The 16,263-nt window shown below is 34.7% G+C and overlaps 2 protein-coding genes across 2 annotated transcripts; both read left to right on the top strand.

Annotated features, from left to right (window-relative positions):
• The first annotated feature begins 1,942 nt into the window (after nt 1-1,942).
• On the top strand, nt 1,943-2,905 carry LOC127558087 (olfactory receptor 51I2-like). Its single transcript, XM_051991313.1, has one exon. The coding sequence runs from the start codon at nt 1,943-1,945 to the stop codon at nt 2,903-2,905; it is 963 nt and encodes a 320-aa protein (XP_051847273.1).
• Nucleotides 2,906-11,889: 8,984 nt separating this feature from the next.
• On the top strand, nt 11,890-12,852 carry LOC127558086 (olfactory receptor 51I2-like). The gene has a single exon (XM_051991312.1). The coding sequence runs from the start codon at nt 11,890-11,892 to the stop codon at nt 12,850-12,852; it is 963 nt and encodes a 320-aa protein (XP_051847272.1).
• The last annotated feature ends 3,411 nt before the right edge of the window (nt 12,853-16,263 follow it).

Below are 16,263 nucleotides of genomic sequence, written 5' to 3'. Positions count from 1 at the left end.
AAAAGTCATGGCAGCACTTTTGGAAAGTTAATTCTTAGAAGAAGGAGAGGAGTACCATGGATTAATGGATAGGAGGGAAGAGAGCAGGGCACATATAGGGAATTGCCTAGTCAAAGGTATAGTGATAATAACAAAAAAAACATAGACAGGCTAGGATACAAAGAAATTCTGGTGTGAGATCCTTATCAATAGAACTGTGTCACTAACTACACAGAGCTGTATCCACAAGATGTGTATAAGGCATGTCTGTTAAATATTGTAAAAGAGACAAAAGAGATGGCTAGGAAAGCAGAATAGGACCAAAATGTGTAGGGACTTCAATACTTTTGGGCATCACTGAAGGTTAGTTGAGGGATGATGAGGTCAAATCTTTAAGATCATTCTGGGAGCATTTGCAAGATGGACAACACGAGAGATTCTGTAACTTTTTTGTTTCATGGGCACATTTGTGTCTTTGACAGTGCAATGAAAGCTATAGACACATTTTCAAAAATAATTTTTTAGATTCATTTAATATTTTATTTTTCCTCAGTTACATGTAAAATAATTTTTAACATTTGTTTTTAAAATTTTGAGTCCCAGATTCTCTGTTTTCCTCCCCCCACCCCTCACATTGAGAAGGCACATGTAAATTTATGCAGAACTTTTCCATAAAAGTCATGGTTTTTGGACATGAAAACAATTTTACCTCACAAAAGAACATCCTCAAGGAAAACAAAGTTTGAAAAATGTATGTTTCATTCTGCATTCAGACACAATCACTTCTTTCTCCAGATAAGGTTAATATTTATCATCATAACTCTTTCCAAATTGTCTTGGATCATTGTATTGCTGAGGATAGCAAAATCATTCACAGCTGATCATCTTACAGTATTATTGTTATTTTATACATAGTACATTTTGCTTTGAATGAATTCATCAAAGTATTTCCAGGCTTTTCTGAGAGTATTCTGATCTTATTAGAAAAAAAATTACAAATTGAAAGAAATACAAATTTCAGTGAGTAATTGAAAAAATATTTATTTTTTCTCATTTAAATTCAAATACATTCAGCAAATCTGTCTAGGAAATTTTGGGGCTCTTAGGGAGTACAATTTAAAAGCTTCTAGTTTAGCATTCTCATGGTGGAGGAACTATTTATCAGTCCAAACAAAGGTTTGGGAGAGCCTGAAGTAATATGATGGTCACAGGAAAAGAAGGAAACAGATGTGAATAACATTGTAGATATGATGTTGACAGGTGAATAAAATTATCTATTTTAGTGATTCCATAAGTCTCTGTTCTGTGGTATACCATTATCAAGAAGATCCATGAAAACACAGGATAGGGTGGGCTTAGAATGAGGGAAAGGTAAGGTAACTCAATTGAATTATTTTAACATTTGCTCATGCTTAATTTGTTCCAGGCATTTCTCAAGAAATTTGCTGAACTCTGCATCCACATTTGGTTTCTCACAGCAAGGCCAACTAAACATTACAAATGGAAAAAATGTGCTTATTTTTGCTTCTCTTATCTCAGAGCTTCAAATATCTTTTTGCTAAAAGGTCCAAACCAGAGTTTCAGTTCTTTTAGAAAGCTGCTCCTGCATTTCTGAGATTAGGTCTACAGGTGCTGTTCCATATGACTGGCAAAATACTCTGGTTCTGACAAGCTCACCAAGCAGTTTTGAGCTAATCCAAGGTTTGTTTTTTTTTTTCCTATGCTAGGATAGCTATCAAGAACTTCCATATAATAACTCCAACAATATAGTACAGTATGGCTGTTCACCAGGATGGTAAAACTATTTCCTAAAACCTAAGGTTCAACATCTTGGGACATGAGGAAAAGGTCTACAGTTCCTTCTGCATATATGATGAAAATTTGTAAATATTAAGTCTGTCTACTGTCTGAATCTGTGTGTCCATTCTGCACCCTTTTGAGAGACACTTTCCTTCTTTCAATGATGTCATTTCCCTACTTCCATGACAACAGATCTTTCTTCCAACCATCTGCTTTCCTGCTAATTGGCATTCCGGGACTGGAGGCTGTGCATGGATGGCTCTCTATCCCCTTTTGTTCTATGTATTCTCTGGCTCTCACAGGCAATTGCCTGATCCTACTAGCCGTGAGGAGGACTCCCAGTCTGCACCAGCCCATGTATTACTTCCTTTCCATGTTGTCTCTCACTGACTTGGGACTCACTTTGTGCACACTTCCCACCACCTTGGCTGTGCTCTGGTTTGATTATCGTCGGATAGCCTTTGATGCCTGCTTGATCCAGATGTTCTTCCTCCATTCCTTCTCTGTTGTAGAATCTTCAGTGCTTCTGGCCATGTCCTTTGACCGCTTTGTGGCCATCTCAAACCCATTGCGTTATGCCTCTGTCCTTACCAATAGTGTCATTGGCAGGATTGGAATGGCTATTGTGACCCGTGCTACTGTTTCTCTCTTCCCTGTGCCTTTCCTGCTGAAGAGACTGAATTTCTGCCCCGAAAAAATCCAACTTTCCCACTCATTCTGTTTTCATGCTGACATGATGAAGAAGGCCTGTGCTGACATCACTGTCAACATACTTTATGGGCTTTATGTAGTTCTGTCTACAGGATTTTTGGATTCTTTGCTAATTGCTCTATCCTATGGCCTGATATTACACACAGTGATGGGTTTGGCTTCTCCTAAAGAAAGAATCCGGGCTCTCAACACTTGTGTCTCCCATATTCTAGCTGTTCTGGTCTTCTATATTCCAGTTATTGGAGTGTCCATTATCCATCGCTTTGGTAAGCATGCGCCCCCAATTGTGCATGCCTTTGTAGCATATGTATACCTAATCGTGCCCCCTGTGCTCAACCCCATCATCTACAGTGTCAAGTCCAAGCACATTCGGGAGGCAATGCTTAGGTTGCTAAGGAGAAAAGGTCAAAGTTAATTTCTTTAGGCAATAGTTCTGGGATCTCAGGAAATTAATGATGGTTGAGATTGGGTGGGAACTATGAGTATAGTCATAATCATAAACAAAGTGAATTTGTTTTGACAAAGCCTTTAATATATAGATATTGAAGGGAAGAGATGTCAAACTAGAGGTGAGATAGTGCTCATTCTCATGAAAGTTCAGTGGTTAGAATTAGATTTTTTTGAAGTCCCATCCCAGTATGGATAAAGTTCTGGGCTTGGAGTCTCCTCTACCCTCAGTTTTTCCACTTCAAATGAAATTAATAATAACACATTTTATAAGACAATAATAACAAAATAAATGAAGAATACATTGTAAATCTTAAAATGGTATATAAAAAAGAGGTAAGTACATACTATTCTATTAGCCTGATGTGATAACGATTGCACAATAAATGTATCAGATAGAGAATACTGACTCTAGTGTAAAAAGTTATGTTCCTATTAGCATGAAGAAGAAAGATAGCACAGTATTGTGGCAGTAAAATTAGACTTGAAGACAGAATTCTCAAAGGCTCAAGAAACTGCTGTTACCTAGGTATGTGATTTTACATAGGACCCATAAATTCTTTTGGTCTTTCTTTTTGCATCTAAAAAGTAGAACTAATAACACACACATTCATACTACATTCACAAGATTCTTCAGGTTTCATGTTTTCTACTTTTTCTTTTTTAATAAAAACTTTCTATTTTTCAAAATACATGCAAAGACACTGTTAAACATTGACCCTTACAAAACTTTGTCTTCTAAATTTTTCTCCTTCCCTTCTCCCTATCCTTTTCCCTAGGCTGTATATAGGTCAAACATGTGCAATTCTTCTAAAAATATTTCCAAATTTGTCATGCTGCACAACGAAAATCAGACAAAAAGGAAAAAAAATGAGAAAGTAAAAAACAAACAACAAGAACAAAGGTGAAAATGCTATGCTTTGATCCGCATTCAGTCTCCATAGTTCTCTCTCTGGATGGGAATAGCTCTTTCCATTACAAGTCTATTGGAACGGCCTTAAATCACCTCATTATTAAAAAAAATCCAAGTCCATCAAAATTGATCATCACATAATCTTCTTGTTGCTGTGTACAATGTTCTCTTGGTTCTACTCACTTCATTATGATCAGTTCATGTATATCTTTTCAGGCTTTTCTGAAATCAACCTGCTCATCATTTCTTATAGAATAAAAATATTCCATTACATTCATATACCACAACTGATTGAGCTATACCACAACTAATGGGTCTCCACTCAGTTTCCAGTTTCATTCTACTTACAAAAAGGGCTCCTGCAAACATTTTTGCACATGTAGATTTTTTTTTCCTTTTTATGATCTCTTTGAAATACAGATCTAGTAAAGACTGCTGGCTCAAATGGTATGCACAATTTACAGACTTGTTTCATACTTTTTCTCGGAGACTATTATGAGATGTCATATGTGATATGTTTTCTAACCATAAAGAGTTTATAAGCATTAATTTTCATTATTATTATGAGTAATTAATTGACCAACATGACTTCACTAAATCCTGAAACTTATGAAGGAATGTCCACACGATTAGTGTGCTTGTTCTGTTGACACACCACTATATGGTTTTAGAGGTCTAACTAGTACTATTTCCTAAGTCCCAACACACGACAGTACTTTCTTCTGTATTCCCCCTACCCAAACTTTCTTATCAGTGGAGAATTATCACTCTAGCATGTACCCTCTTTTCTAGCACCTTCTTCCTCACAGCTGAGCTGTCCCAAGGTTTGGTAGAACACTGTTCCATGAACAATATAGAACTGCAATAGCTCAAAAGAAATGTGAGATGCTCAAATTTGGAGACATTGTCAAATAGCCCGTGGACTATTTGTAGCCAAACTGTGGTAGAGCATTCTGATATTGTATTGGTTAGATCAGCCCACCATTAGCTACTGTACATTCATTAACTCTAAAATAATGATGTCATTTCAGCCTTCTACAAGAACTAAGGGCAACAATTATATTTACAAAAGAAAAATAATCTCCTAATTTATGTGCATATGCCAAGAAGTCATAGAACTTGCATTTACTTGGCCAATGAAATCACTGGTGTTAAAATACTATTTCTAAATAATCTTAAGGGATTCAGTGATGTGGCAGGAAGAACACTGAAGTTGTAATCTGGGGTTCAAATTCCAGATCTCTCAGTCACTACCATATTACTTTAGAAAAGTCACTTAATCTCACTAATGGTCAATTTCCTCATCTGGAAATGAGACGATTGAGGGAGATAATCTTTAATGTCTCTTCTAGTTCCAGATGTATGAGCCTGTATCAAATAAAAATGTATGTTACTTCAGGGTACGGATTCTCTTTTGTGTCTTTATAAACCCAAATGTTTAGCAAACTCTTTACATAATGGGTACTTAATAAATACTTGATGAATTGAATTAAATTGGACTGAATAGATTCCAGAACTGGTAACCTTAAGGAATCAAGCCAAGATTCATTTATGAATTACAAAAATCTAATACTCTTCCAATGTGATATATTGAGACATCTAGCCAATGAAGTCAAAAAAATCTTCCATAGTTCTTTCCTCTTTTTTTTCTAACTGATTTGGTAGGTAAAATTAGACACATGCCATTATTACCCCATCAGTAAGACTACCCCATTCAACACAAGTCTGAACTCAGGAATTAGGGATGCCTTTCATCTTGTGATCTTTACTCCATGAAAACTTTTCCCTGAAGAAAAATCCATTGAAGTGCAAAGTAGAGATTAATAACAAGAATATCTCTGATCCATTGATCCTAAAAACTTCCAGAGAGACTCTACGTAATAAAAAGGGTTGGTCAAATTAGAGGCTTTGAGAGTAATGTCGAATGCTATGAAAGACTAGAGAGCCTGAAGACAGGTTTCATATAGTCCCTATATTGCCTTTGATGATGGAAAACAAGGATAGGTCTCCAAGGCATTCAGAAAAGATTGATTGCTTGAGTGATTCATTGATCTATCCTTCAAAAATTCAGATTTTCTCCTCCCACCCTGAATCCAGAGGGTTTTTCTAAGTGACCATATAACTAGTGAGAAAATAAATAAATAAAACAAATAAAAAGTTATGCTAGATGCTTATATGTGTCAAATATTGTATTAAGCACTGAAAACACAAATGCAACAACCTTTTTAACACCTTCCTCATTCTAGAGTCCTTCTGAATTCTCCACCTGAATTCTATTCCCACCTGAAAACATCCATAAATGGCTAAGTAGACAGCATAATCTCTGAGACCTTAAAATAGTCAGAGATTCGCGTCCTAGAGCTCTTTAATCTCCAGGGGCCAGGAGATTTCATGAAGGTTTTCCTAGGCAGAGTTATAAGGGATAGGCAGAATAGACCTATTAACTGAGCCCATGACAACATGAGACTGAACTGAAGAATTCAACTGTTATGTAAAAACTGAGGTTAGTAACATAATGTACAGATTTCATTAGCTCTGTTTTCATTATTCCAGAATAGTAGGGTTAGATACTTGAAATTTATGGAAAATAAACTAATTTCATTGGTTCTTCCTGATACTTCCTTCTTTGGCACTTGGTTTAGTACCTTCTCTAACAAGAACTACTCATAAACAAGGAATCTCTATCAGATATTTTCCTCAGGCCCTTGGCCCTAAACTTGATGAAGGCTTTTGTGACAAAAAAGAATTGATAGAAAATAGCAACTAGATAAATACTAAGGTATTTATCAGAGACCCTTAAACTCTTTTTTAAAAATCTCATGGACTCTTTTAGTGGTTCGGTGAAACCTGTGGAAGAACTTGATTCTTTTTAAAGGTATAAAATAAAATTCACAATTCCAAAGAAAATCAATTATCTTTAAATGAAAATGCGTTTTTCCTATTCAAATTCATAGATGCCCTGAGATCTATATCCAAAATCCTAGGGAGTTAGTATATCCCAGATTAAGAACTCTTTGTTTAGATAATACAGTTCAGTGTAATCAAAAGTGGGCTACAATTTATTGCCTTCATATGACCCACAGACTGCTCTTACCAGAAACATGGTCTTATATTTTGGAACACCTATTCCAATGTGCAATCTGTGAGTCTTATGAAGGCAATCAATTGAAGTAGTAGATAGTGAATAGGTGGCTAAGATAGCTGATAGGGGCAGGGAACAAGTATTTCTCTTCTTCAAAGCCAGCCAAACAACTTGAAATTAGCTAAAATCTTTATGAGCCATCTCAGTCTTCTTTTCTTAGAATCGTAGAACATTAGAGCTCAACAAGATCATCTTGTTCTCATTTTATAGAAGGGGAAAGCCAGAATCAGAAACAACTGATCTACCCAAGGATATAAGATCAATAAATAGTTCAGACAAATTTTTTTTTTTTTTACCAATTGGAAGATCAGGGCATTTTCCACAGTAGTTCATTTCTCATGAATATTCAAATCTTAGCTTCTGAACACTTATGTGTTATTGCTAAAGCTTTCCTATAACAAATTCTTCAGAAAGAAGGAAGTACTTGAGGAGGATCCTTTTGGACAAGTGTGTTTTGGTGGAAGAGAGTATATAGTCAATGCCATATTTTCTCAAAAGGATGATTGCTAGGATTTAGGTTATTAAAAATAAAACATATCTTAAGAATATAGTCCAATTTATTCACTTCATGGAAAAAGAAACAGAGGACCATGGAGTTAAAAGTAAATACATTTCTTAGTCACACTTTGAATTAGCAGTACCAAGGATAGCTTCATAGTTCAGAAAGTTCAGTCTGTGAGTACTCCTTGAGTCCTAGTTTTCTTTAGTACAGGACATCCATGCTCAGCTTTAAGAGCTTCTTTAAGAACTTCTACTTTTAAATCTTGATCTTTTTTGTTTACGGCTTCATAGATTCAACTATTCCTTCTATGCACAAAAATCCCAAATCCATATACCAACGATTCCCTTCTCTCCCCAACTGCAGTTCTACATATCTTCCAGATCAACATAAGGTGGGCATTTCAAAGTCAAAAGGCCCCAAACAGAACTCATTATCTTTCCTCCTAAACTCATTAAATATCTTTCCTTCCCCCTTCTTGGAAAGAACAGCACTATTATTCTCCTGGCTAATTCTCTCACTTTCTGTGCTCTAGTCAAAGTATCCTATAAATTCTCCCCCCCCAAAAAAAATTCAACCGTCAGCTGCCTTATCTTTGAATAGCCTAATCACCATTTCTAGAATATTCTCCATCCTGATCTATGCCAGTTGGAATCCATAGTATTATCCTGTTCACCACCAGTACCATTACCTATACTCCAGTTCTCTCCTTTAATATAAGATGCCTTTCAGAATACTATAAATTGTTAATACTTCCTTCTCCACACACACACACACACACAAACACATACACACACAGAGCATATATTTAGTATTTACTTATCACTGAAAGTGTCTTATTTCCCCAATAAAGCATGAATTATTTAAGGGAAAGAATTAGGTCTCCATTTTTAGTTTTTATCCATAGTATTTAGACATAGCTACTGGCTCAGCCAGTACTTAGTAAAATGCTTGCTGATTGAGCAAAAGTCAAAGCTTTTTTTCCATCCTTGTTTCGCTTCTGACTCAATCATCTCCCATTTTGTGTAGTTCTGGACACCTGATGCCTTCCTCAGTCTTTCCCCCCTTTATTTTTTTTTCCATTCCTTCCCTTCTTGGTGACCTTTCCTCTGTTTAGGCTTCTAGAATTCTTCATGAGAACTATGAGGGAAGAATCTCTTGTTGCACCCAAGGAAAGAGAAAAAAGAACAGCTAGATAAATAGGTAAATACATACATACATACGTACATTCATACATTGTATTTCAAATTGGCTCCTTCTTGCAGATCTGGTACTTAGTGCATTTTAGTTTCCCCTCTCCTTTGAAATCTTTTCCTCCCTACCACTGAAGACAAGTGAAGGCCAAAGGTAGGGATTACAGACTTACTTTCCATTTCTCCTCTCTGCTTCTCCTTTTTTACTTTCTGTGACTAATGGAGTAGAATGTATTGAACCCATCTATATATGCAGAAAAGGAGGGATACCCAGGGAATATGTGAATACTATTCATAATAATAATTGAAAAGACAAAACCAGAAAGATGACCAAATTTTACAAGACATTTTCATGACTGATTCTCATTATATAATTTAGGTAGGACAATAATTATTATGATACCTATTTTACAAATGAGAAAGATAAGTACCAAAGGAATTATATGAAACAATGAGATTACATATGAAGACAGGTTCAATGCTGGAAAAGTCATTTAACATCCTAGTTTCAATTTCATATTCTATAAAATGAAGATAATGATAGCACTAACTTCACAAAGTTGTGATCAACATCAAAACAAATGAGTTAATAAATATAGAAACATTTTTGCAAATCTTAAAGTGCTTTATATATACTATTTATTATTTTTATTACTACTATTACTATTTGTCATGCAGAAATAGGGAAGGGAACTGGCAGTGGATAAAATATTTGATACATGTAAAATGTTCTGTATGACTCAATTCACAGTAACTTCTCAGTCTTGATAATGTATTGTCCTTAGAGGCAAATTTCCTGAATGTAAATTTTCTGTATTTATCTCTCCTCACCCTCCCATCCTTCATTTAATCTGTGTCTTCATTCATGGTTTCCTCTTTAAGAAAAAGAAAGAAAGATAAGGGGAAGAGCTAAGGAAATTTTCCACTTACTTTTCCACCCTTATACTAATCACTAATACCAACTCCCATTTAAACCACCTACCAATTATGACCATTCTGGGAAAGTTTAGTTTGGAGAAATCTTTGAAATTGTGGAGCTAAAAAAATTTGAATGACACAAAATTTTAGATTTTAAAACTAAATCTGAATCTGAATTAAGACTTGGAAGGGTTTTAAGTCATTTCCAAATTAAAACATTTTGATTGGTATAGAAGAGAGAAATCAAAAAAATAAAATCTTCTATTGCAGAAAGACAGACTCTCCTCTTCCCTAGGAAATGTCTTGACTTAGCTTTTACTGAATTAGAGTCCTATGTTTAATCCTGGAAAAAAGTCATGGCAGCACTTTTGGAAAGTTAATTCTTAGAAGGAGAGGAGTACCATGGATTAACGGATAGGAGGGAAGAGAGCAGGGCACATATAGGGAATTGTCTAGTCAAAGGTATAGTGGTAATAACAAAAAAAAACATAGACAGGCTAGGATACAAAGAAATTCTGGTGTGAGATCCTTATCAATAGAACTGTGTCACTAACTACACAGAGCTGTATTCACAAGATGTGTATAAGGCATGTCTGTTAAATATTGTAAAAGAGACAAAAGAGATGGCTAGGAAAGCAGAATAGGACCAAAATGTGTAGGGACTTCAATACTTTTGGGCATCACTGAAGGTTAGTTGAGGGATGATGAGGTCAAATCTTTAAGATCATTCTGGGAGCATTTGCAAGATGGACAACACGAGAGATTCTGTAACTTTTTTGTTTCATGGGCACATTTGTGTCTTTGACAGTGCAATGAAAGCTATAGACACATTTTCAAAAATAATTTTTTAGATTCATTTAATATTTTATTTTTCCTCAGTTACATGTAAAATAATTTTTAACATTTGTTTTTAAAATTTTGAGTCCCAGATTCTCTGCTTTCCTCCCCCCACCCCTCACATTGAGAAGGCACATGTAAATTTATGCAGAACTTTTCCATAAAAGTCATGGTTTTTGGACATGAAAACAATTTTACCTCACAAAAGAACATCCTCAAGGAAAACAAAGTTTGAAAAATGTATGTTTCATTCTGCATTCAGACACAATCACTTCTTTCTCCAGATAAGGATAATATTTATCATCATAACTCTTTCCAAATTGGATCATTGTATTGCTGAGGATAGCAAAATCATTCACAGCTGATCATCTTACAGTATTATTGTTATTTTATACATAGTACATTTTGTTTTGAATGAATTCATCAAAGTATTTCCAGCCTTTTCTGAGAGTATTCTGATCTTATCAGAAAAAAATTACAAATTGAAAGAAATACAAATTTCAGTGAGTAATTGAAAAAATATTTATTTTTTCTCATTTAAGTTTAAATATATTCAGCAAATTGTCCAGGAAATTTGGGGGCTCCTAGGGAGTCCAATTTAAAAGCTTCTAGCTTAGCATTCTCATGGTGGAGGAACTATTTATCAGTCTTTGGACTATAAACAAAGGTTTATGAGAGACCGAAGTAATGTGATGGTCACAGGAAAAGAAGGAAATAGATGTGAATAACATTGTAGATAAGATGTTGACAGGTGAATACAATTACCTATTTTAGTGATTCCATAAGTCTTTGTTCTGTGGTATACCATTATCAAGAAGATCCATGAAAACACAGGATAGGGTGGGCTTAGAATGAGGGAAAGGTAACTCAATTGAATTATTTTAACATTTGCTCATGCCTAATTTGTTCCAGGCATTTCTCAAGAAATTTACTGAACTATGCATCCACATTTGGTTTCTCACAGCAAGGCCAACTAAACATTACAAATGGAAAAAATGTGCTTATTTTTGCTTCTCTTATCTCAGAGCTTCAAATATCTTTTTGCTAAAAGGTCCAAACCAGAGTTTCAGTTCTTTTAGAAAGCTGCTCCTGCATTTCTGAGATTAGGTCTACAGGTGCTGTTCCATATGACTGGCAAAATACTCTGGTTCTGACAAGCTCACCAAGCAGTTTTGAGCTAATCCAAGGTTTGTTTGTTTTTTTTTCTATGCTAGGATAGCTATCAAGAACTTCCATATAATAACTCCAACAATATAGTGCAGTATGGCTGTTCACCAGGATGGTAAAACTATTTCCTAAAACCTAAGGTTCAACATTTTGGGACATGAGGAAAAGGTCTACAGTTCCTTCTGCATATATGATGAAAATTTGTAAATATTAAGTCTGTCTACTGTCTGAATCTGTGTGTCCATTCTGCACTCTTTTGAGAGACTCTTTCCTTCTTTCAATGATGTCATTTCCCTACTTCCATGACAACAGATCTTTCTTCCAACCATCTGCTTTCCTGCTAATTGGCATTCCGGGACTGGAGGCTGTGCATGGATGGCTCTCTATCCCCTTTTGTTCTATGTATTCTCTGGCTCTCACAGGCAATTGCCTGATCCTACTAGCCGTGAGGAGGACTCCCAGTCTGCACCAGCCCATGTATTACTTCCTTTCCATGTTGTCTCTCACTGACTTGGGACTCACTTTGTGCACACTTCCCACCACCTTGGCTGTGCTCTGGTTTGATTATCGTCGGATAGCCTTTGATGCCTGCTTGATCCAGATGTTCTTCCTCCATTCCTTCTCTGTTGTAGAATCTTCAGTGCTTCTGGCCATGTCCTTTGACCGCTTTGTGGCCATCTCAAACCCATTGCGTTATGCCTCTGTCCTTACCAATAGTGTCATTGGCAGGATTGGAATGGCTATTGTGACCCGTGCTACTGTTTCTCTCTTCCCTGTGCCTTTCCTGCTGAAGAGACTGAATTTCTGCCCCGAAAAAATCCAACTTTCCCACTCATTTTGTTTTCATGCTGACATGATGAAGAGGGCCTGTGCTGACATCACTGTCAACATACTTTATGGGCTTTATGTAGTTCTGTCTACAGGATTTTTGGATTCTTTGCTAATTGCTCTATCCTATGGCCTGATATTACACACAGTGATGGGATTAGCATCTCCTCAAGAAAGAATCCGGGCTCTTAATACCTGTGTCTCCCATATTCTAGCTGTTCTGGTCTTCTATATTCCTGGTGTTGGAGTATCTATTATCCACCGCTTTGGTAGGAATGCACCACCCATTGTGCATACTTTTGTTGCCTATGTCTACTTAGTAGTGCCCCCTGTGCTCAACCCCATCATCTACAGTGTCAAGTCCAAGCACATTCGGGAAGCAATGCTTAGGTTGCTAAGGAGAAAGGGCCAAAGCTGATTCATCCCAGAATACTCATAACATTCCAGAAATCTAATGGGTGAAGGAGGAAAGAATCATCAGTATCATGTCACAAAAGCTTTGTAAAGCTTTTAAGAGTAGTGTACAAAGGAAGAAGAAAGGGAGGAAGGAGTTACAAATTTGAGAGGTGAACCATAATCTCCATCTTCAAGGAATTACATTGAGTTGAACTAGATAAGTCTATGATCTCAGTGTGAGGAGAGTCTAATACATGATTCAAATGTTAGGTAAAGATTCCAGCATTGAACAGAGTGCTCCCATTATCATGAGGAAGATACAAACTATGGTTCAGTATTCAGCAATGCAGAATACTTAACTTTAAATCTTGAAACTGGGACTTTTTAAAGCTATGTAACTAAACTACCTAAACTACCTAAACTCCATTTACTTTATTTTTCATCATCAGTAATATAGAGTTAATAAGACATGTGGATCATACTAATGTTGTCCTCCTTCCTCCCCCCAAAATAAAAGGCTAGTTCTTCATATGATCACTTTTTTTTCTTACAAAGCTCTTACTAGAATTGAATGAAGTCATGTTCATGATGTGCTTTAGATCAATATAAAGTTTATAAATATGTGATAATGTAATTTATTTGGTTCTAAGTGACCAATAAGGGTTACTATTTATTAAGAAGAGTTTTATCAATTCAGTTACTCTGCTTGGTCTCACATTCCACCTTTCTCACTTAAGATGCCGTGAATTATGAGTGATGGGAATCTTTCAGTGTTCAGTCATGGTTGAGTCTGATGTGGGATTTCTGAAATCTGAATGTGTTACCTGAATATATTTATATGAATGTACCTATCTTGGATTGGTATTCCATAAGACACCTAAGAGTATATTATATTCAAAGCAGTGTCTCATGCATTTAGTACATAATACTTTATAATAAAAAACTGAAAGATTATTATAGATGATAAAAAATTTGTTTATAGCAATAGCAATTTAAGCAAATTGGTACTTTCCAAAAATAGTGGACAGAGGATTATAGAATCATGCTACAAGTCTTTGATCACCACTAACAAGGCAATCTTAAATAATTTATTTAATCTTTTTGAATGTTCAATTCCAATTATGACCTATATCAGCTGGAGATGTTCCAGCTGATTCTTAAGCAACTTGGCACAGGATTCTTGGGAAGATTGAATGAGCTTGAAAGTGAGAGAACTTTTCACCTCAAAATACTATGTAATTATAAAATACAATTGTCATATTCAATATAGAGAGGAAATAAATAATTTTAATTCATTCACTTATTTTTAATTGCCTTTTGTTGTTACCAAAACCTAGATAATATTGCAACTCATTATGAAGATAATATTTACTGTAACTCATTTTGTGACATTGTTTAATCACATTTTTATTTAGAAATTTTTCAATTATTTCATTTTTGATAAAATAAACCATAATTATCTATTTGAACTTTTTATAAAGGCTTATAAAATTTTTCTTACTCATATATTCATCATTTCAGAGCACCAAAGAATTTGTTTTAAAATGTGAATCCTTTAAATTTTTTATATAACTGATTATTTTTTTTAATTTATCAATTCATTCATTATTATGTCTCAAAAATTTGTGCAGTCTCTTCAATAGAATCTCACCATCCCGAGTACATTGCTCAACACACTGTAGATCTTATAATTAAATCTTTTAACATTTTGGGCATAACAATTAAATAACTAGACTATGAAACTATTATCCCTCACTTTCATTTTGTCGCTGACTAGTTCTGATAAAATATTTTCTATGTTTTTACAAGTTTTTTATAGCAATTTGGAAGCAAAAGTACTTGTAAAGAATTTTTGACAAAGTACAATATTTTTTGCTTAAAAACAACCTGTGAAGCCTAGGCATAAAAGATTTCCTAGATACTATTTTCAAATAAGCCCAAATTCAACATTATATACAATAGAAAACACTAAAACTTTATGTATAAATACAACAAAGAAAGGATGTTCCCTTTTCTGTGTTTTTTTTTATATTAGGGAGATGAAATACGACAAGAAAAATAAAGGCAGAAACAAAGGCAAAGTGGAGATAAAATTATTTCTATCATTGATGGCATAATTAATGATTTACTTAGTAAATCCTATGTAATATGCACAAAACCTAAGAAAATGAATAGTTTCAGTAAAATAGGATACAAAAATTCTATTAAAATGTATTGATTATTAGCAATAAAGAATTCATACACTGTTCATATTTATCTTTTTCTTATTAAATCATGGGTTTCAATAGGCAGGAGTAATGAAGGCAGTGTGACTAGATGGCACAATGTATAGAGTGCTATGATTAAAATCAGAAAGACTCAAAATCTTGGGTTCACATCTAACCTCAGACAACTCCTAACTGTGTGAACCTGATCAAGTCGCTTACCTTTGTTTGCCTTGGTTCCTCATCTATAAAATGAGCTGGAGAAGGAAATGATCAACTATTCCACTATCTTCGATGAGAAATCACCAAATTGGTGAAGAAACAGATATGACTAAAATTGAACAACAGAAGCAACAGCAACAACAACAATGAAGTTACTTTATATTTATTGTCCATACTTCATTATCCCTAACAACACTTCCTGAGTTCCTTTTTGTGGTCATTTTTATTCCAATAGGAATCACCAGGATATTGTAGTGATCTATAGATTTATATGTTTTTGTATGTTTTTAAAAACATAATTTTATTTATGATGTCAGATTTGTTATGAAATGTAGTTTAGTTCAACTTGCACCTAAACAAGAATCTTCTATATAATTTTCCTATCAGCTTTGTCATTTAGCTTTGGTGAGCTTCAATGAAGGAATCCACTATATCTCCAAATACCTTGTTCCAATTTTGCATAGCTCTAATTTTATGAACATTTTTATTTATATTGAGTATAATTATTTTTCTCTCCAACTTTCTGTTACTGCTCATAATTCTCCCTTATAAAATCAAGCAATAAGCCATTATACTTTTGAAAGTCATTCAATTATTTGAAATTACTTGTTTCCTCTATTTCATCTCAAAACTAAATATCCCTTGTACATACAATCTAGATCACTTCTCTGAAAAAAAAAGATAGTATTCTTCTATATTATCTATATCAGGTAAAAAAAAATTACCTGCCTTGCATGTCATCAGGGAGTTGCAATACTTTCTACACAAATCTCTTTCCTATCTTTGACTATTACTGGACTTACTTCTGGAGTCACCTATATAGGGCTGCAACATCAGCCATTGGAGCAAAAGAAAATGTTTCCTATTCAGAAGATATAGTTCAGTGTGGAAAAAAGACTCATAATTGTGTATAACTCCAGATATTCAATTATCCTCCTTACTTCTTTACTTCTCTGTTATGAGATTCCTCTCAAACTCTTCAGAAACATTTTCATCTTCATTTACTC

Source organism: Antechinus flavipes, chromosome 3 (genome assembly GCF_016432865.1).
Source record: "Antechinus flavipes isolate AdamAnt ecotype Samford, QLD, Australia chromosome 3, AdamAnt_v2, whole genome shotgun sequence".
NCBI classification, from domain to species: domain Eukaryota; kingdom Metazoa; phylum Chordata; class Mammalia; order Dasyuromorphia; family Dasyuridae; genus Antechinus; species Antechinus flavipes.
This window is presented reverse-complemented; position numbering and strand designations above follow the sequence as displayed.

What these genes read in the sequence shown, in the direction of transcription:
- LOC127558087 (XM_051991313.1), top strand. Translation starts at nt 1,943, where the DNA reads ATGTCATTTCCCTACTTCCATGACAACAGATCTTTCTTCCAACCATCT.
- LOC127558086 (XM_051991312.1), top strand. Translation starts at nt 11,890, where the DNA reads ATGTCATTTCCCTACTTCCATGACAACAGATCTTTCTTCCAACCATCT.